The sequence below is a fragment of the Anolis carolinensis genome, chromosome 3 (assembly GCF_035594765.1).
Source record: "Anolis carolinensis isolate JA03-04 chromosome 3, rAnoCar3.1.pri, whole genome shotgun sequence".
Lineage (NCBI taxonomy): Eukaryota > Metazoa > Chordata > Lepidosauria > Squamata > Dactyloidae > Anolis > Anolis carolinensis.
In genome coordinates, this window is record NC_085843.1 from 85,372,737 (window position 1) to 85,395,454 (window position 22,718).

Here is a 22,718-nt window from a genome sequence, read left to right on the forward strand (position 1 = left end):
AAATTTAGAGTCTGCATCTAGACTAGGGTCCAGTGCACTCTCTTCTTTTTATGTTGATTCAATACATTGAGTAAATGATTGTGGAAGGCTTCAGCCTTTTTTTTAATGCCATGGTGATCAACCCTTCATCTTACCTGTCCAAACTACACTTCTTGACAAGCTGTATTACCCCAATTAGCATTATTATTGAAATCTATTTTTTCAGCTGTCACAATTTCCTCAGGTTCCTCATTTTCAAACTATTATCTATTCTGTGATATTCAGTAGACTCCATTAATTGGAACGCAAGAAACCAGAACTTCCAAGGAACAAGCCAAAATAAGCAAAGAAATAATACTGCATTCCCAAAGCTGTTTTTATAATACAGTAAACCTGTGGTACATTAAGCTAAGCTTGTCTTTACTTCTCTTAATTTGCTTTTAATTACTGTATTAATGTAGTACTATATACTGTAATATACCATACCATACCATGTAAATCAATACAGAGTTTATGGTATTGTATAGTATTAATTATACCTATGTTTATAGAAATTAGAAACTACATTTATCTGGCATCTCCATCTCCATGGGTGCTGGTTAACTGAGAGTTTATTGTATTATATTTCAGGTCGATTCTCTTGAGCCATTTCCCTAGCATTTTCCCTGTCCGGTAGCATCCAGCCCTTCATCTTGGGCATAACAAAATTCACCTTTCAATGGCTGTGATTTTATATCGCAGTCTATGTTGCATTACTTTGCATAACACATACTTAGCAACACAGCAGAGGCACTTCGTAAGCTTTCTAGTGAATTGCAAAGATGCATTTCAGGGTGTCCCACTGCCCATCAGTTTCAATGCAAAGTGGTCATTTCACAGGCTCCTCTACCTAGTAATGTTGCAGCAGCTGAATATATTTTCCAAAATTACTTGCCGAGTATACAGCTTTCAAAACTTGTTCCTCACAGGTATGAGACCATTTAAACAGCAATAAGTCCCATACTAATTCCCTGAAACATTGTTTGCAACTTACCTTCAGTTGTTTCATTGTCATCTTTCAGATTCCTTATCTGAGTTCATTTCCGTTACTTAGATTCCACTGAAAGTCAGTGAGTTCCAAAGTTTTATCTTCACATTCAACCCAAGGTAGCAGGGAATAAGACTTACTTAACACTGATTTAAATGTAATTTTGTTTCATTTTAGGTTGTCCTTTAGAAAAAATGAAGCGCACAGTATGAAGAATTGTTACTGTGAAAAGACAAGGCATTTATCATCAAGGGAACCATTTATGAGTTAACTTTTTAACATAAACAATTCTTACAAATTAAGAAAATAATTTTCAAGAGGGATATTACACTTTGTTTTGATGCCAAATCCCTTGATGTCGTACTGTGTCTTGCTTTGAGTAACTTAGAATGATGCTCCTTCTGCACAGGCCAGTTTGTTTGGGTTCGGTTCTGTTTGTTGTCATATAATACCAGATAGGACCAATGGTGGTAATATTAATTACAAAAAAATTCTATTATGCTTCTTCAGAGGAAATGAAACAATCAATTTTTCAATTCTCTTTCCTGTTTTGTATTAGACATACACCAAAAAACTCTCTCTCCTCCAGAACTATATCAATTCCTTAGTTCTCTGTACTACTGAGTACCGTTGATTATCCTTTATCCAAAAGGGTTGAGTATCTGTATTTTGATTTTTAAAAAAGATTTTGGAATACTTGTATATACATATATAAAGAGATATCTTGGGAGATACAAGCACAAAATTCATATACATTTTATGCACATAAATTGTGGATAATTATAGATACAATTTTTAAAAATAATGTTGCGCATGAAGCATAGTTTGTGTACACTGAGCTATCAGAAAGCAAAAGTCACTATATCTCAACCACCCATGGATGTTATTTTGGAGTATTTTGGAATTCTGATTAAAAACTCTGTCTGTATTGTTTTAACTCAGTAAAAAGATCTGTGAAGATTCACTTTATGTGATGAAAGCTGCACCAGGCTGGAATTCTTCCCATCCCTTAAATAGGACTGCCTTAAGTGCTGCATTTGGAAAGAACAGACAACACTGAGACAATAAGTTATTAATGCTGTTGAACCAAAATAACTTCAGTCAAAAAGAAATTGTGTATCATTTTGCTCAGTGAATATGTAAAAAACGAAATAATGAACTATGTAATTCTTACACCAACTATGAATCCTTATTTTGTGTTTGGTTCTTCATACAGTAGAAAGATATTTTTATCCCCAAAGGCTGTTCACAAAAGCCTAATCTCTGGTTATAGAATCATAGTTTTGGAAGAGACCTTGTAGGCCACCCAGTCCAACCCCCTGCCAAGAAGCATTCAATGCAATATTCCAGGTAACTGTTCCAATATGCCAAATGCCTTACTTGCAACCAACTATAACTTTCATGTAAAGCAGATTGGAGAGTATCTTGCTTTATTAAGAGATTTAAAGATTTTGTAGGAATGTCTGAAGGAAGACATTAGAGATAAAATCCTATGCAGATCCCAATCAACATTGTGGAACTATTGAATACATAATGCATATGATTGCTCCGTTAGATATTTATGAAAATAAAGTAGGATTGAGTTTGACCATATAAGATCAATAATTTTCTAATATGCTCTTACCTTGAGCATGTCAGTGGGAAGAAAAAGAAGAACATTTTGGACACACATTTTCTTGGCAATGTCAAACATTTATTATTCAACAAAAATACCAAACAAAATCCTGTAATTCATGCATGTTTTATTTGATGAGATATTGACATTTTTAAAAATTTTCTGTTGGGATAGTTAGAAGATTAAGATTTAGGAAGCAAAGGATTGGAATTTCAGAATTGAGTTTAAATTTAGTAACTTCAAGATTGGTGAAATGAATTTGTCAACTCTGATATTAAAACTGTGCAACACCACTTAATTTGGTGAGATATAGTTTCATTTCTTATCCCTACTTATTTAGCTTAATAAAGTAGCCAGCATGGTGTCAAAGCAAATCTACCCCTCTTTCAGCTATCTCTGTATGATCTTTTGTACTGAAGTTTCCAAAGTCTCCAACAAGGCCATAATCAGCCACATTCAGATCTAGTGATGATGAATTTGGGCATTTCAGTGGGGCTTGAAGACTTAGCTCCCTCTTTCTCAGAGCCTAATCTACAGACACCAACTCAAGTCAAAGCCTGGAGTTTTGATCAAGTGTTTATACAGGGGACACATCTGATTAAAATCAATGGAATTAGGTATGTTTAACTAGGTTAAATCATGTCTACACTTAGGAAAGTGTAGACTTAGGAAAGTGTAGATTAGACATAATCTTGATCAATTTGTCTTCAGTACTATATCTTAAAATCTTTTTAGGTTTCCTGCATTCCCCTATGTATGCACTAACCACCAGTGCGAGGAAGGTTTCTTTTTATTTTTGTTAAGCCAGCAAGGCATTAGCTAAAATCAAAATAAGTTTTCAGTCTTCATCTACATGAAAAAATACTGCAAAATAAAAACAGGAAAAACTAACCTATTGCTAGAGATGAAAAGTTTGTTCCCACTGGAATTCAAGTATTTTCAGTTTGTTTATAAATATATGGGATTTTCACTATTTAATTATCTGAATAGATATCTAATACACACTAGGAACAACTCTCTCTTTTACCATGCTTCAAGTGAAACTCCACAAGAATTTCATTTTGGCAGCATGGTGGTGCTTGTTATTGCAGTAGAGATCAGGAGTGAAGTCTACGCTCCTTTATCCAGCTGCATGTTTAAGTTCTTCATTAATCTTGCAGACCACTTTATCAAATCACAAGCTTAGCACAATATATCCGACTAGGCAAAGTAATTAGTTTAATATGAAGTTGTTTACTGGTCCACTATGCTTAACACATCTATAATATTACCCGAATATCAAATAAATACTGAACCATATTCTGACCATGCTCTACATCCAATCTGAACATCAGTATTATGTGAAAGCTGAGTAACTTGTGATGTATAAACATTCACTACAATCTCACTACAGAATCTCTTCATGTTTAATACAGAAAGCATTCCACAAGCTACAAGGTTTCCCCCCAGTTCTCACTGCTTCTAGACTAAGGTGAATGGGGTTCATTTATTTTTTTAATTCAAAGCCTATTTATGTACCATTTTAGTTCTACTGTGGCAGATTTGAAAAGCCAATTTGTGGGAATAAAATCTGATCCACAGTATGCCTATTGGGAATGTAATCACAATTTACAAGATGTACCTGTAAAACATTAGACTGACCAAAGATTAGAGAAAAAAACCATGTGTTATTTCCAGTTTACAGCGGACCAGTGTTTAAAGATTGAATCTTTAACAGAACGCGATAAATTTGTTTTTGGTCAAATTCAGTAACATATAATGACAAGATCCTTTACTGATATACCAACATTCTTCTCTTGTTCCAGGTCATGTCTGTATGTAAGTTTAGAGTAAATATTTATTATTAATCATCATCGGCTATCAATTGTGGCTGAGTATGAAAAAAAAAAATACCCCCAAGACAGCAAATCATGTCTAGAGAAGCCAGTAATTTCCTATTTATTCCAACGTGACTTGACTACAGGAGCAGTATTGGGGTAGGTAGGAGGAATCATACCTAACACTAAAAAGGAAAGTCCATAAGAGGGCAAAAGTGGTTCCCAGGTCCCCGAGAATTTGCCCAGGCTGATGCAGGGTAATCTAAAGCCATATTCTATTTTAGCAGAACAGGTCTAGTTAAAAGATATTATACTGAAAGTTCGGCATAAGCAGAACTAAATCCCCATGAACAGCAATTTGAAATATTTACATGAACTAAGCCTTTGTAACTGATGATTTACAACAAAGTCTCAGGAAACAGTCCTACATTTCCAGTGTATTCTCAGTGCATTTGTTTCACATGGTTACACACAATACAGAAGAGCAACTCTAAAGCTCAAGGATTATTGCACAACCACAAAATGGAATCATTTACACATATAGTCAGTAGGCATTAACTCATGATTTCATAGTTCAGCTCTGCCACTTGAGCACAGCCACTGCTTAATTTTTAAATATATCTGTCAGGGAAACACAAGAGGATGCTTCACAGAAATAGTTGTACTGTCCATACTGAACGATGCCAAATCATTGGAAGAATCCTTATGCCTTTCAGGCTTGAATTTGAAGCTCAATCCATCCTGATCTTCTGGTTGGTCATCCTATAAATGATGCTATCATAGCCTGGATCCATATTCCAGAGATTGTAGGAGATGACAATCACCGCTATAGCCATGGCTATCATGAACCAAAACACTATGTTGAAGACAACTGCGTAGTCAAAGTTATATGAATATGCTAGATTATATGGATTTTCAGTCTTGCTCTGTGAGAAGAGAAAAAGGTATTTTTAATGAAGGATAAAGAAATGAGCATTTGTAAAAACTCCCAATAACAAACTATGCTCTAAACACAAAACAATGTTAACAGTTCATAATGAAGACACAACTCACTGTTATTCTGAGATTTGTGGCTTTTTAACAAAATACAGTATGTACAAAAATGCATTAAACAAAAAACAAAATGAACAGAAGATAAAACCCACAATACATCAGCCTAGAATCAAGATAATGGGCTTCAAAATTTTTATGAAAAGGTTTTAATTTGATGCTGAAATGAGTTATCCAATTTTTAATTAAACCAGACAAATGCATCACATCCCCCAAATTTCTAATTATTTAGGGTTAAGATACTAGGTTTCCATGATTGTTTTGTGAGAGCTTGTCCAACCTGTGAAGTTGACTGCAAGATGGATCGCGACTTCCTCACAAAAGGAGTGTCAAACGTCTTCACAGTCACCACCTCTACCACTGCATTCCCACCATATAAGCTGTACATCTCATCTGCAAACTGAAAATTTAAACTTATTTAGAAGGTATTGGCATAGTCAGGAACAGAGACCTTATTACATTCAATCTATCCTGTCCTATACCTGGGAGTCTCAGGGAGATACAGAGAAAAGCACAAATGCCCCATGGGTTTTAATGCAAAACCTTTATCCCCCAGAAATCATTTGCAAATTAACTTCACAAAATTTTAATGGAAATACTTTTAGGTCCTGTATTTTAAATCAAGGTACTGATCTTTGACGAGTTGCAAATTCTTTCAACTGACATTCCATACTTAGGCCTGCATACTTCTTAAATTATAGTCCCAATAGTAATATGAACTAGGCAAGAGAAATGCCTAGCATCCCTTAAAAAGGGAATGGTGGAACAAATCTTCAGCAGCATTTTCCAGTAAATTAGCATGAGATTGGGATATGAAAAGAAAATGCAACACCACCTAGTTCTGCATAAAACATAAATGGATTGTACACCTGGTCACAATTTTACAAATTTCTAAGATCAACAACCACCTAAGCCAGTAATAGTATATTTGGATGAAATATTTCACAGAACTCAGTTGCAATCTTTTACCATTCTTGCCATAGCATCTGAACATAAATTTTATGTAACTAACTGCTCACAAAAAGTGGAGAATTTTGCAAAGATCAGATTATTCAAACCATTTATGACTACATTTGTTAACCTATAAAGAATAGTTGATTTGTACAACTGCAAAACAATATCCAATATCATTGCATCTGTATAATTTCCTATCACTATTTGTTTTTTTTTCTAAATGCCATAACTAACATCTATCTTATTAATAATGACCAGGATTATCCACTAACTTGGCCATTAATTATAGCTAGCCATCAATTTTTAAATTGAAAAAAATCCAAAAAACCATCACTGTGGCAGCAGTGAAGCATTATAAGACTCATTAAGAGAAAAAAAACACTGCACCATATTGTTATTAGGTATTCCCTTTACCTAGGCTAGTAAATTTGCATTAAATTATCTAACAGGATCGCTGTTCATGGTACCTTTTGTAGGGAATCTGCAAGAATTTGAGAGGCATCCTTGAACTGTTGTGAATCTTCTCCATAGTGCTTGCCAATTTCTTCCAAACCAGAAAGCTCTAGAGAATATAGATCTGGTGAGTGATCCTTGGCTAAATGTTTGTGCCTGGAGAGCTTTGGAAAAGGCAGAGAGAAAAAAAAAATGATGGCAGTCCACAGGTACTTTCAATTTACAAACATAGCATTTTCTGCTACTGCATTTTAAAGAAAGGCTGGACAGAATCATTCTTCTGTCCTGTTCCCTCAGTCATTTGCAAGGAAGCCTAGCAACTACAAGTGTTTTCTCCCTCTCTCCCCCCCCCCTCGCTTTTTTTTAGTTTGAGGCTTCCTCAGGAAACTGGCACCTTCTCAGCTGAAGAGAATTACATGACCGGAAAATTACATGTGGCTGCTGCTACTGTGCCTGGTGCCAAATGGCAACTATCTTTGGTCCAGTTTCTGCCAATGGATCATTGGTTGCCAACTGCAAGTAGAAGCAAGCATTTGTTTACAAAGTCTGGGCTTACCAAGCTTGTGATATCATGCAAAACTTGTAATTCGGACAGGAATAGCAGATCAACCTAAGGAAAGAACAATCTTTTAAGTATTTTTGAGCAAGAACTGAGTATTTTATCTATATTGAAGACACTCAAAGCCTATTTAGAAATCATGTTATCACCACAGATGGCAAATATGAAAGTTATTCAAAACACTTCTGACTAATCACGTAATGTACAAGGGACTCCCAAATGGATTTCATCTATGGTCAGCTCTTACCAATGATGAGCATCAGAGATGCATTTTGTGCATCACTACTTTTCCTTAATTAAAATGCAAGCAGCTAGTATTTCAGCAAGAGTCTAACTTTTGTATCTCACTGCTTCTTAAACTGTGGGTCCCAACTCCAGATGGGATCCCCTTAGCTCAATGTTGCAGTCATGAAAAATTTCACGGCAGCAGCAGAATGCCACCTATTTACACAAATCTGTTGCCAACATCATGCAGTGTTTACAGAGGACTCTGCAGAAGATGCCTCAGCTGTACTCAACAAAAAAGAAAGAGCTTTAGCAAGTCTTGCAAATACTGCATTATTATCAGTAAATGTTTGTTTTTTATATCTATTTTATATACCTATATACCCAGGAACATGTAAACATTTCTTGGGTGGAAAGGAGTGGAAACAGTTTTAAAAGCCCTGCTCTAAAATATCTGCTTGAAAATACAATATACACACACTACTGCCAAACTAGAACACCTCTCTTTACTAAACTGAGTGATATAGGAGTGGAAAATGAGACTTTAGTATTTTGTGGCACTTACCTCACTGTTTCGGCTCAGTGAGTTGAGTGGAAGGGATGCAAGAATAGAATTTTCTTGGAATAATCTATTCCGGAGCTGTCGGAGTGTGACAGAAAGATCCTCAAATACGGAGTTTGCCTTTCCAACCATATATACTCTCTGAAACAATCACCATTGTACATCATGAGAACGAATTAACAGTGGGTTATTTTCCTGAGACATATTTACTGAACAGGCAACTGTTTTCCATCATAAAAGCCTTTACACTAATTCTATCTGGAAGCATGCATGGCGTGTGACCTAATGAAGGCTGGGAGGCCCATTGAAAATGTCTAGGAAGCATGAAAAATGATGTGTTGTCGAAATGATGTCACAATAATAGTTGCTGCAATGGATGCAGCTAGTCACAAACCCATTTTGACACTCAACAGTTCCAATAAAAATAAGGAACACATAAAATATGAGCTCAGCTGTTCACTTTTCTGTTCTTTCAAGATCACTTTCAAATACACACCATCTCTTTTCTCTGTCCTCTTTATAAATCAACTGTAAGTATCATCAAGGCACTCTGTCACCATAAAATGTGCTGCTGGGTGTGCAGATACCCACGAGGACTATGATCCCTATTTCAAATAAGGATTTCAGTGTTTTGTTTTGTTTTTTTAAAAATTGAATTGGTACTTACCTCTTCACTAGGAGCAAGCTGTACAACTACAGGAGTTTCCTCAGAAAACAAGGTATGAATTGCATTTGCAACACCATCCAGGCTGAAAGGAACCGCCTAGGACAATAAAATAATACTAGACATTTTGCCTCAAATTTATGGAAAAGTACACTACCATTTATGCATTGTTGCAAAAAATATATAGATAGTTTAGCATCCACAAAAAACACAAGACAAAAGAGCAATTGCATGATATATGGAGCAATATAAGCAGCATTAAGTTACAATCCTTTGCAGCAAGAATCAGGTACATATGATCTACTTATAAGCCCATCAGGAGCCATCCAGGGGCAAACCAAGAATGGGCAACTTGGAAGTCCCTGAACAGACTCAGAAGCGGAGTGGGCAGATCTAAAGACAACTTGGCAAGGTGGCACTATCTGGAGGAATCCTCCACCTTGTGTGACTGTGGAGCAGAACAAACAACTCCGCATATGTATGCTTGCCCACAATGTCCTGCCTCATGCACGGAGGAGGAGTTGTTTAAAGCTACGGACAATGCGGTTGCTGTTGCCCGTTTTTGGTCTAAAACTATTTAGTTGCTTGTGATTTCCTTTCCCCCCCCCCATCATTTTAAAATGTATTTGTTATGCAATGCTTTTGACACGAAATAAATAAATAAATCAGGAGCCTTTAAGCAATTCATTCTAATATGGGTAACTGCGTCCAGAAACATGGTAAGTTGGCATATACTGAGTCAGATCACTGGTCCAAGTCATGCATAAGTCAATTCTAACTTATATAATAACGTTTTAAATAAGCTAACGTCTTTCTTTGATATAATGACTGATACCGGGTTGACTCTCACATCTGTACTTATATTTTCCAAATCTAGTTTATTCTTTTTGATTGATTGCATTTACTGCTATGCGACTTCAAGTCATTTTCAAACTGTGGGTATCCTAAAGTGGACCAATCAGTTGGTTTTCTCAGTAAGATCATTTCAAAAGGAGCTTCCCACTGCCTAGTGCAATGTTTCTCAACCTGGGGGTCAGGACCCCTGGGGGAGTCATGAGGGAGTGTCAGAGGGGTCGCCAAAGGCCATCAGAAAACACATATTTCTGATGGTCTTAGGAACCCCTTTGGCAGAGAAGGCTGAAGATCTCTCCACCTGTCCTTCTCTTCCTTTTTGGAATTCTCCCACCAAAGTATTCAAATTTTGGCATATCAGGTATTTGTGCTAAATTTGGTCCAGTGAATGAAAATACATCCTGAATATCAGATATTTACATTAAGATTAATAACAGTAGCAAACTTAAAGTTATGAAGTAGCAAGAAAAATAATTTTATGTTTGGAGGTCATCACAACATGAGGAACTGTATTAAGGGGTCGCGGCATTAGGAAGAGAACCACTGGCCTAGTGTGACTAGGGATTCGAGTCCTGTTCCCCCAGAGGTCTAGTCCAGCACATAAACCCCTACAGCATGCTGTTTTATTGTATACCAAGATGAATTTAATTTTACTTTTCTGTTTTTCCTCTTCTATTATTTTGTATTGGTATTCCTTAGATGTTTTTCAATCAATACAAAGAGAATGACCCACTCCAACAATACTACACATCCTTAAATTGCTGTTTCCCATTAGCTTGAAAATGGTGGTTGCTGTATCACTCTTGAAAAAAATCCATTAGGCTAGACTCAAGGTCAGCACATACTTCCCATTTGTCCATCCAATCCTTTCCTCAAGTTCCAGAACAAACATTTCTCACAGAAAAAGTAGAATTAGACAAGCATTGGAAAAGCAGAATTAGGATCTATGTGATCTACATGACTATGGAGGCAATGGAAAACCTCAAACAAGGAAATAATAAGGGCCGGGCTGTGGCACAGTTGGTTATTAGCCAGCTGCAATAAATCACTATGACCAAGAGGTCATGAGTTCAAAGCCAGCCCGTGTCAGAGTGAGCACCCGACCATTAAAAAATAGCCCTGCTCATTGTTGACCTAAGCAACCCGAAAGATAGTTGCATCTATCAAGTAGGAAATTTAGGTACCGCTTATACGGGGAGGCTAATTTAACTAATTTACGACACCATAAAAATCGTCCAGCAGCGTTTGGAATGAGGAAGTATCCATCAAGGACTTGGTGTCACAGTGGATGATGAAGCAGCTGCTCCCCCTGTGGCTGGTATCGAGCATACCCTCAGTAAACTGGAAGCTGGAGAATGTTAAATTGCCTCTGTGTCTCTGTCTCTATGTTCATATGGCATTGAATGTTTGCCATGTATGTGTACATTGTGATCCGCCCTGAGTCCCCTGTGGGGTGAGAAGGGCAAAATATAAATACTGGAAATAAATAAATAAATAATAAAAAACAGAGTATATCCCACAATCAGGTAAAAACAAAAACCTTTCTGGGTTCTTCTGGTGCCACAGAAAGGAAAACTCAATGCATTTTCAACACTAGTAGTCTATACGGATCCGAAGCATGAACACCATCTACTAAAAACAGAAATGTCCCACTGTAATCTCAAAAAAAGTTATTAAAGTGAATAGGCACAGATTTACCGAAACAACTCTTCAAAAGATAGGGATTCGATTTGCCTACTAAAGCTTGTAATTCATATTATATGTATGGATTCACAGCAAAGCATGCAAAATGTAAGCAGTCAAAAAACAGAAAATTCGCATTTTCCTAAATAAAGACTGTGCCCCCTGGAACAGATATCTGAATTTAAACTATGACAGTACTTACATTTTCAACTGGATAAGAGATACCACTTTTAGGCAATATTAACTTGTCTATCCCTGTCACTGTGACTAGAACTGTAGCTCGAGGACGCCGGAAGAGATCCCCAACTGCTAATCCAGGCCAAGAGAGATCCTGCAATTGGAGGGCGGGCGCACATTTAGTTACAAATAAAAAAGCTAAGCTCACATAAAAATTAGTACTTACTCTATGGCAGTGGTTCTCAACTTGTGGATCCCTAAGTGTTTTGGCCTACAACTCCCAGAAATCCCGGCCAGCTTACCAGCTGTTAGGACTTCTGGGAGTTGAAGGCCAAAACATCTGGGGACCCACAGGTTGAAAACCACTGCTTGATGGTGAGGCACAAGGAAAAAAGTGTTTCTTGTCTTATGAGGATAGCATACTACTTTGGATATTTACACAGGTTGAATCTACCTCATTGAAAATGCCTGGAATCAGAGAATTTGGGATTTTTTTTTAAAAAATCTGGAATATAGGTATTTGCATATACATACATAATGAGATACTTAAGAGAAGAGACCCAAGCCTAAACTTGAAATTCATTTGTTTCATTGACATCTTTAAAAGCCTGAAAGTAATTTTATACACAATACACAATATTTTAAATAATTTGATGCACGAAGAAAAGTTTGTGAAAACTGAACCATCCGAAAGCAAAGGTGTCATTATCTCAGGCACTGGTGTGGATAATTCTGGATGTTGCAGTGTATCAAATTAGGGAATTCTGGTGAAAAGAACATGCATATTGTTGAAGTAATGCAGTGTTGTCTGTCATTTCACCATTTCTATAAATACATGTAATGGCGCTCCATGCAGTCATGCCGGCCACATGACCTTGGAGGTGTCTACGGACAACGCCGGCTCTTCGGCTTAGAAATGGAGATGAGCACCAACCCCCAGAGTCAGACATGACTGGACTTAACATCAGGGGAAACCTTTACCTTTATCTATAAATACATTTGTCTTAGCAAAAAATAAGAAAATCATGACATTGTTGCGCTTGAAATTCCAAAATCAGAATGCCAAGTAACAGAGGCTAGACCTAAAGGGATTTTCAAATAGGTTAATCAGTACTGTGATTTGAGAGATCCACTGGCTACATACATCCTCAATGGAGAATCCCATCGATAATGCTGCCACATCTGGAATCCGTTCTCCGGGTATTGGCCAATTTCCTTCACGAAAAACAACCGATTCAGGAGATCTTAACACACTGAATTTATTAGCAGAAATTCCTGAAATAGGAAGACAAAAGTAGTAAAATTACTCCTTCAAACAATATCTTTAGGGAAACCTTTGTTTGGGGAGACATATAGCAGAAATGAAGCAGAAAAATAGATGAGGTTCAATAAATGGAAGCAAAACGTATCTACAACAGGAGGACTATGGTCCAGAGCATAGATCAAAAGGTAGTTACAATTAGCAAAAGGGGTTTTGCATGTTGATTTACCACTTGGTAATTTATTCAATGGGTCTACATTAGGTGAATCTCTAAATAGATATTGCTGCGAAAATCTCATGAATGGTTGCTTCAGGGTTGCCATAAGTCAGAAACAACTTGGCAGCTCGCAATAACAGTTCTGCCTGCTGTGCTTATTTGGACCTGCAGGATTCCTGCCCGAAATACACAGAGAGTACTAGCAAGCATAGCCCCTACATAATATCTGAAATGGCACAATTAACTACCAAGATGCAAGATACACCTATACAGAGAATTCCAGCTCACAAACATTACATGCAACTGTTGCATGTACTCAGTGGGTGTAGGCATATGAAAGGCTCTCTGTTTTTAAAACAGGAATTGCTAGATTTGATATTCTTTTAGGAACCTCACTTTTAGAAGAAAGAGGTAATGGGTTATCACCCAATCCCAGCCCTTTGAAGCAATCTGTGGCCTATAATTGCCAAAAATGCTAGCGGGGAGGGTTCATAGCTTAACCATAGAGGTCACACCTAAATGCACTTGTGCCTCCATTAATAATGTCAGAATTCAGAAAGACCATTGTACAAAATCCTGGAAACACTTCAGCAGGGAAGAGAGTAGAAACCTAGAGTAAAACAGCTTTTGAAAGATGCAGAATTTACATTTGGGGGTATATTAGCACCATTTAGTAGTCTTACATTGGTCACAATGCCTCCAGTTATTTAATCCTAATCAATTCACTCTTCAGACACATTAGGCCTACACTAAAACCAGGCAGTGTGATACAAGCATACAAAACCCTCCTGTATGTATAATTCTTCAACTACATTCATTATTGTAATTCAGTTATTCTGACCTTTCCAACCTTGGAGCAAGTTTTAAGATGCATTCAACGTTATGTGTAAATACCCTGGGTATTGACAGTAAATATGTGCCAGCCTATAAAACTAGGTTTACACTAACATAAAAGTGTATCTGTAAACATTGTCTACCTGACAGGTTGTGTGACACAAGGTAAAAGAGTCAAGATTTTGGGACTTTCAAAATCCTAGAATCTTTTTAAAAATAAGCTTCCCTTCTCCAAACCATTTTAAGTTTATTATTACTCAGTCACGTTAACAGTTGGAGAAGGCTATTCATTCCTCAGCAGTCTCAAAACTAGTTTAAAGCCTGTTATTGAAAATATTTTCAATATTATATTGAACATTAAAACTCTTTAAAAGAGTAAAAATCTTCCTTCAGGAAAAATATGGAAAAAATTTTTATTTCTTTGGAATGGGCATTTGCTAGGTTACCTACTCAGTTATGCACGAAAGTATCTAAACCAGTGTTTCTCAAACTCTGCTCCTCCATACGTTTTGGACTTCAGCTCCCAGAAATCCCAGCCAGTTTATCAGCTGTTAGGAATTGTGAAAGCTGAAATCCAAAACTCAGATCAGTATTTGAGAAACACCTAAATATATGTAGTGTATCTGAAACCCAGATTCTCTTTTCCCTTTTTTGCTGTTTAAACAACAAGCATTTGCCATACAACTGATGATTTCCAATCACCATGTCTCCTCAGAAATTTGAATTGTGGAACTATTTTTCTCCAGCCATTCTCTAGAAGAATCTCTAGATTTTCAATTCTATCCACAGTGGATTTGTCAAATCTTTTACTCATTTAGACATGAGAATACATACATTTGTGTTTGTCCACCAGGTGCATATTTGGTATTCAAAAAAGCATTTTGTGATTTTCACAGCCTTTTCAGATTACTCTCTTGTGTGAGGGCAGTAGACAAATATGACTGACTATATGAGCTAAGGATAAGAAACACACATTTGATTCCAAAAACATATTTATTTTGCATAGTCTGCATATTTTTGTGTATATATACTAAAGCATAAGAACAAGGGGTTTCTTTTGTTACAAAAATCAAGGTTTACCAAAATACAAGTTCTGACTGCTAGAATCATAAATAACAGAATCTACAAATATGAACAGTTCCAAGAACATTATACAGCATACTCAAATCATATATACAGTAGAGTCTCACTTATCCAACACTCGCTTATCCAACGTTCTGGATTATCCAACACATTTTTGTAGTCAATGTTTTCAATACATCGTGATATTTTGGTGCTAAATTCGTAAATACAGTAATTACTTCATAGCATTACTGTGTATTGAACTACGTTTTCTGTCAAATTTGTTGTATAACATGATGTTTTGGTGCTAAATTTGTAAAATCATAACCTATTTTGTAAAATCATAACCTAATTTGATGTTTAATAGGCTTTTCCTTAATCTCTCCTTATTATCCAACATATTCGCTTATCCAACGTTCTGCCGGCCCATTTACGTTGGATAAACGAGACTCTACTGTACATAGAATCACAGTTAGAAAGGACACTACAGGCAAAGGTATTGCATTCTAGAGCTGGAGGGGGGCTCATGGGCCACTGAGTCCAATCACCTGCTCAATGTGAAATCTCCAGCTAAAGCAGGCATCTTCAACCTGCAGCCCTCTAGGTGTTTGGGACTCCAACTGCCAGATGCCCTAACCAGCTTGTTTAATGGACAAGAATTCTGGGAGCTGAAGTCCAAAACACCTGGAGGGCTGCAGTTTGAAGAGGTCTGAGCTAAAGCATTCCCAGCAGTCCAGCCTCTTTTTGAAGACATCCAGAGGAGGAGACTCCATCACCTTTCTAGGTAATGACGAGTTACTTGAACTAACTGTTAAGACTTCCCCCCCCTAATATTCAATTGAAATCTACACGGCTGTAACTTCAAACCATTAGACCTGATTCTATTCTCCGGGCAGAAAAGAAGAAAGCTGCCCCCTCTCTTTGTGACAACTCTTGAAGTATTAAAACAGAGCAATCCTGTCACTGCTCAGTCTTCTTTTCACGTTCTCAAAACAATTCTATTCAAGTCGGCAATGGAAATTCATTAACACAATGTATCATTGGGGAAATCCTCAGGCTACCTTGATTTCCCATTACTAAACTTGAGACAAATTATTCAAACTAAGTAAAACAAGTTAATGGCACTGCCTTCTGCTACATCCGGAGGGAGAATCTTAATTCAAGAAACAAGTGTTTAAAGCAATTGCTATTTTACTTATGCTGGCTTATTGTCTGAAGTAAGAGAATCTCCTGTCTCTTTCTTTTAATGGCAAGATTGAAAAGTATGCGCTTGAAAGCCTTCTAATTCATGGTCAGATGATATTCTTAGAAGCCAGCAGCTGCTTGAGCTTTCCTTAAATGAGAATGAAACTAATTTATCTATCATTTATAACACCAAAAGCAGCAAGAATTAAAGAGAAAAGTGATTTACTGAATACTTCTTGTAGATTCATACCACCCTGAACTGGGCACAACCAAACTGGTATTGCATGTACAAAACTGAACAGAACAATGACACTTGGTTTATCCCAACAACACAAATAAAGAGCATCAAGTCACAAAGTGTTATGAACTAACCTCTTCTCACGCAAGGTTAAATCGCTTGACTTTTTGAGTTTAGACAAATTTAGAATTAGCAACGTACATGCACTGAAATACAGTAATGCAAGTGGAACTATTAGAAAAAAAATATCATAGAGGGATGACTAAGAGATCAAGTTCTGTTGTGTAAAGGGAACTAACAAGGATTTCATTTTGTAGGCCTTAATCTAAACAGGGAACCTGGGAACCAAATGAGAAGTAACACGGAGGATGAGTAACTTGGATCTTTAAAGCAGTTGTCTCCAAACTCTAGGCCTCCAGGTTTTGGGATTTTAACTCCCAAAAGCTTCAAGTATTCTGGGAACTGAAGCTGAAAATACCAAGAAGATCAGAGTTTGGAAGTTGATGCTTTAAACTTAGAAGTAGCAGACACACTGCCTGTTTAAGCACAGATACTGGTGCAAGGAAGAGAGAGGAAACTTCGGCCACACTGGGTTGCTGTGAATTTTCCAGACTGTGTGACCATGTTCCAGGAGCATTCTTTCCTGGTGTTTCGCCCACATTTATGGAAGGCATCCTCAGAGGTTGTGAAGTCTGTTGGAAAATAGGCAAGTGGTGGGAGAAAGAACTCGTCTGCTTTCCAACAGGCCTCACAACCTCTGAAGTTGTGAGGATGCCTGCCATAGATGTGGGTGAAACGTCAGGAGACGCTTCTAGAACATGGCCATACAGCCCGGAAAACTCACAGCAACCCAGTGATTCCGGCCATGAAAGCCTTCAAGAACTCTTTCACAATGTTAACACTGCCTTTCCACCAGAAGAGGCTCTTGAGTTGTTGCTTCCATGAAGGCAGAGGAAAAATACAAACACAAAAGCAAGGAAGGGTGGAATTTCAATAGGCATTCAAGCTTTCAGTAGCTGCTCTGCCTGGGGGGAAAACCTGATAAACTATCACTGCTATGCCACACTTTTGCAACAATTTGGCTGATTAGGAATATTGTTTGAAATATCTTATATTAGAAGAGACAAAGTAAATATGAATGCACAGTTAATAGATATGGGGGAAATGTCTTTAGAGTATACTAAGTCAATTGGAGATACCGGCTACACAACAACCTGTGTAAAAACTTAATTTTGATACTTATAAAATATCATGCCACATAAAGCTACCACATTTAGTTATGAAGTGCCCATAAGACTCTGATTGTATCTGCTGCTGCAGACCTTGGACATTCCCCTAAGGGTCTGTTTACTGGAGGCTCTTTGAAAATGGAGCAATGCGAGAGAAAGCAGCTCTTTCCTATCCAAAAGCTCCTACATGAACTGGGTTGCTGTGAGTTTTCCGGGCTGTATGGCCATGTTCCAGAAGCATTCCCTCATGACGTTTCACCCATGTCTATAGCAGGCAACCTCAGAGGTTGTGAGGTATATTGGAAACTAGGCAAAGGAGGTTTATATATCTGTGGGAGAAAGAACTCTTGTCTGTTGGAGGCAAGTGAGAATGTTGCAATTAATCACCTTGATTAGCATTGAGAAGCCTTGTAGCTTCAAGGCCTGGCTGCTTCTTGCCTGGGGAAATCCTTTGTTTGGAGATGTTAGCTGCCCCTGATTGTTTCATGTCTGGAATTCCCATTTTCAGAGTGTTGATCTTTATTTACTGTCCTGATTTTAGACAATTTCAACAGAAAGGAGGAAACAATGAAAATGAACAAAATCTGGCTACAGGCATTAAAAAACTCTAAAATTGAACTCTTGTCTTTTGAGGCAATTGTTGCATTGGCCAACTTGATTAGCACTGAATAGCCTGGCAGATTCAAAACCTGGCTGTTTCCTGCTGGGGAATCCTTTGCTGGGAGGCATTAACTGGTCCTGATTGTTTCTTGTCTGGAATTCCTCCGTTTTCAGAATGTTGTTCTTTATTTACTGTCCTGATTTTAGAGTTTTTCTTAAAATACTGGTAGCCAGATTTTGTTCATGTTCATGGTTTTCTTCTTTCTGTGATTAACTGCAACATTCACATTTTCCTCCAACAGACATTCTCCCACCCAGGACCTTCCACAGATATATAGACCTCCCTTGTCCAAAATAGTTCACAACCTCTGAGGATGCCTGTGATAGATGTGGGTGAAATGTCAGGAGAGAATGCTTCTGGAACATGGCCATACAGCTCGGAAAACTCACAGCAACACAGTTATTCCAGCAGTGAAAGACTTCGACAACACATCCTACATTAACTATTTGCATACAAGTCGGGGGGGGGGGGGGAATACCACTTGACATTTCGATAATTCCCAAATGCCTCCCTTCCTCCAGTCAGAGCAGCCTGTTCCCACATGGGAGACCACAAATTGCTCGCCCTCTCCAGAGTTTGTGCTCCTGTCCTTCGAAAACACCTGCCTAAGCTTGCTTCGTCTCTGACTGGGCCCCAAGGCCCGTGGGAGCCCTCAGTGTGGCCTAGGCCCTGGAGCCCCCTCCTCCCGCCGCCTCTCCTCCTCGCCAGCAGCGGGCCATTCAGCGAGGCAGGCCCCGAAGCCTTACCTGCCACGAGCGCCGAGACCAGCCAAAGGGCCAGGCTGCTCCACTGCCGCCCCATCCTCCCCACTCGTCACTGCCTCAATGAACTCGAGACCGGAAAAAGAGGAAGTATCAACCAGCTGGTCCCGAGGCCCAAGACAACGCCCACCTCTGGCACTAACTGACTGCACTCCTAGCCAATCAAAAGCGGATATCTCGAAACCAGCCGAATAAAGGCGGAGTTATGGTGTGAATGACAAACAGAGTGACTAATAGAAGCACCAAATAAAAAACCCGCCTATCGACTTCAGTTCAGAGGCTCACGGGATACCACGGGACTTTAGGGTGAAACTTCAGCTTGAGTGACAGCAATATTCGCTATTCCCGATGCGGCTCTTCCTCCAAAGCATACCTATAGGAAAACGAAGGGCGTGCCCAAAATGTAAGGGCGGGTCCATCTCCATTTAGTGACAGGAAATCTAACCATTTAGAATGGGAAGGAACGTTCACATCCGCTGACATTTTTACGATGGAGGCGGAAGTTTTCCGGTGGGATTGACAGGGCGTTTGGCCAATGAAAGCCTAAAGGATCCCGAAGGCGACCAAGTCCAATGAAATTGTTGAGAGGAGATAGTGGGGTCAGAGCCGGAAATGGGAGATGCTGTGTAGGCGATGCGCTTTCCCGCACTATAACTCCCAGAAGAACGAGAAGGGGGGGGGGGGAAATCTCCCTTTGCGTAGGCACGGGTTATAGCTGAAAGCGCTTTTGTGTTTGTATTTCAACCAGGGGAGATATAAGCCGTGCAAAGGTGGGAAAGGGCCTTCGTCGCTGTGGGGCTTCTTAGGCCTTCTCCCCTCTAAGCTGGGCCGCATATACAGTGTTTGGAATCCAATATTGCTGTCTAAATATAAACGGTGTTGTTGTATGTCTTTCGGGCTGTGTGCCCATGTTCCAGAAGTATTATCTCCTGACGTTTCGCCCACATCTATGGCAGGCATCCTCAGAGGTTGTGAACGCCCACTTGCCTGGCTTCCAACAGACCTCACAACCTCTGAGGATGCCTGCCATAGATGTGGGCGAAACGTCAGGAGAGAATACTTCTGGAACATGACCACACAGCCCAAAAGACATACAACAACCCTGTGATCCCGGCCATGAAAGCCTTCGAGAACACATTAAATATAAACGTTTTTCATTTGTATGAAATTATTTACCACAATATACTTTTGATTCGATTTAATTGTTTAAAATTGATCTTATTTGTACACCAGCCTACTGTTTTGTACTATAGAGCAGGTTATAAATATTTAATAAGTAAACAATGTGTTTCCGTACCTCGAAAAGCCTGACTTGGCCACGGTGGTCCACGCCTTAGTTACATCCAGAATCGACTATTATAATGCACTCTACATGGGGCTGCCTTTGAAGACAGTTTGGAAATTGCAGCTAGTGCAAAGGTCGGCTGCCAGATTACTAACGGGCTAGATTTAGGGAACATACCATACCCCTACTAAAGCAGCTCCACTGGCTCCCGACAAATTTCCGGGCTCAATTCAAGGTCCAGGTTATTACTATGTGCTTTGGGTCCAATCTATCTTTGAGACTGCATCTCTTTCTGTGGGCATCTCAAGTGTGGTTGGTGGGGATGAGAGAGAGGGCCTTCTTTATGGTGGCTCCCCGGCTCTGGAATACCCTCCCAAAGTGGATTATGGAATTCCCGATCCAGGGACATTAGATCAGCCCCCTTCTGATCTTCCGCAAGAAAGTAAAAATGTGTCTGGCTCTGTGACCAAGCCTTTGGAGAACCTGTGCAATAAATGGATATGGATTGACATGTTATGACTATAGGGACGGCCCGGTTTATGTTTGTGGATGATGTGATCAATTATGACTATGGTTTTCAATTGTTTTAATTGTATCTTATTTTATTTTAAATGTCTATTTTAATACTGTATTAAGGCATCAAATAGTTGCCTTTATGTAAAGCCTCCTTGAGTCCCCTTCGGGGTAGAGAAAGGCAGGATAGAGATATCATAAATAAATAAAATAAATTAGATTAACCCCCAACCTCAATCTTTCAGATCAAGCTTCAAAACAGGGATGTTTAAACAGGCTTTTGAGGCTGACACTCTGGCACTTGAGTTGTGAATTGATGGCAGCTAGTTTATCCTTAGATGTTCTGTGTTTTTAAATTGTGCTATTTTGATTTTATGTTATATGCGCCGGTTGTGGTTTGTTATTATAATTTTTATATGATATTGTTTTATATTCATGTACCATTTTACAATGTACACTGTAGCTTGTGGTGCTTTTGTAAGCCACCCTGAGTCCCTTCAGGGAGATGGTTGTGGGATATAAATAACATTTATTTATTTATTTATTTTGAGGATATTGGCTTGTCCCCACGTAAGCTGCCCTGAGTCCCTTCAGGGAGATGGAGGTGGGATATAAAAAAATAAATTGATTGTTGTTGTGAGTTTTCCGTGCTGTATGACCATATTCCAGAAGCATTCTTTCCTGACGTTCGCCCACATCTATGGCAGGCAACCTCTAAGGATTAGGCGAAACGTCAGGAGATAATGCTTCTGAAACATGGCCATACAGCCTGGAAAATTCACAACAACCCAGAGTATGTGTTCATGTGTTCATAGCTGGAAGATGTTTCAAATCTTTCAATATGGTTATGTTGTAGAATTTTAACATTACTATTTCTAGACAAAATAACTTTATTTATTTATTTATTACATTTATATCCCGCCCTTCTCACCCCGAAGGGGACTCAGAGCAGCTTACAAATTAAATTTACATAAAATATTATATTATTAGCATAGCACAATACTGGCAATAAATTACTATATTGTATTATATCAATATATTGTAATATACATAATTAATATTATATTGTATTATTAGTATTATAGTGTATTACAAAATAATATTATTAATATTATATGCATATACAATATATTATAATATTATATATTATTGTAAATTATATTGTATATATGTATATATGTATATGTGTGTATATGTATACACACACACACACAATTAGCATAGCATGTTACTGGTGGGAGGGGCCTCCAGCTGATGCAAAGAGACAAGGTGGAATAGTTAAGCCTATTTTAATGATAACTTAAGCACTTAGGAACTACATTTTTCTGACAACAACCACATGGGAGCACATGAACTGAGAGTCTACTACGTATCATATGAATAAAAAGGAAATGCAAGCAAGTATCCTTACATACACATGTGTGGGTTAGATAAGCCATACAGAGGTAATAGAGTGGACATATACTCTAAAGCCACCATACTAATAGGTTAGACACCAAGAAATCTTTTGATACAGGACAGAGCACTAATATATTAATTAAATATGAGAGTAATCAGTTATACAAAGTGAGTAGACACCAATAGATGTTCTCACACTCATCAAAGGAGGGAATGGCTGTGGCTATATCTTGCTGTAAACAAAAAGCCAAATCCTCTGATCTGTGCTAAGTACAATTCCCTATTGATCTACTCACATTTGCATGTTTTCAAACTGCTAGGTTGGCGGAAGCTGAGGCTAACAGCGAGAGCTCACCTCACTCCCCAGATTCAAACTGCTGACATTTCAGTCAGCAAGTTCTGCAGCTCAGTAGTTTAATCTGCTGTGCCATCGGGGGCTCCATTAACCAATTAGAAG

At 38.3% G+C, this 22,718-nt stretch overlaps 2 protein-coding genes across 2 annotated transcripts in view; one reads left to right on the top strand and one right to left on the bottom strand.

The window, feature by feature from the left end:
* The window catches only part of c3hxorf38 (chromosome 3 CXorf38 homolog), a 22,078-nt gene extending 19,159 nt beyond the window's left edge, over positions 1-2,919 (top strand). The window contains exon 7 of the mRNA XM_062975187.1: positions 1,184-2,919. Within this exon, the coding sequence (XP_062831257.1) occupies positions 1,184-1,218 (35 nt within the window). The 3' untranslated portion in view covers positions 1,219-2,919. The remainder of the gene's footprint in view (positions 1-1,183) is intronic.
* atp6ap2 (ATPase H+ transporting accessory protein 2) lies at positions 2,678-19,206 on the bottom strand. Its single transcript, XM_003218923.4, has 9 exons — positions 19,051-19,206; positions 12,762-12,892; positions 11,643-11,771; positions 8,909-9,004; positions 8,245-8,382; positions 7,452-7,505; positions 6,910-7,059; positions 5,769-5,888; positions 2,678-5,364 (listed from the first exon to the last, which is right to left on the bottom strand). Exons 1-9 carry the CDS (start codon positions 19,103-19,105, stop codon positions 5,170-5,172), a joined length of 1,068 nt encoding a protein of 355 aa, XP_003218971.1. The 5' UTR covers positions 19,106-19,206; the 3' UTR covers positions 2,678-5,169.
* Between the last annotated feature and the right edge of the window lie 3,512 nt (positions 19,207-22,718).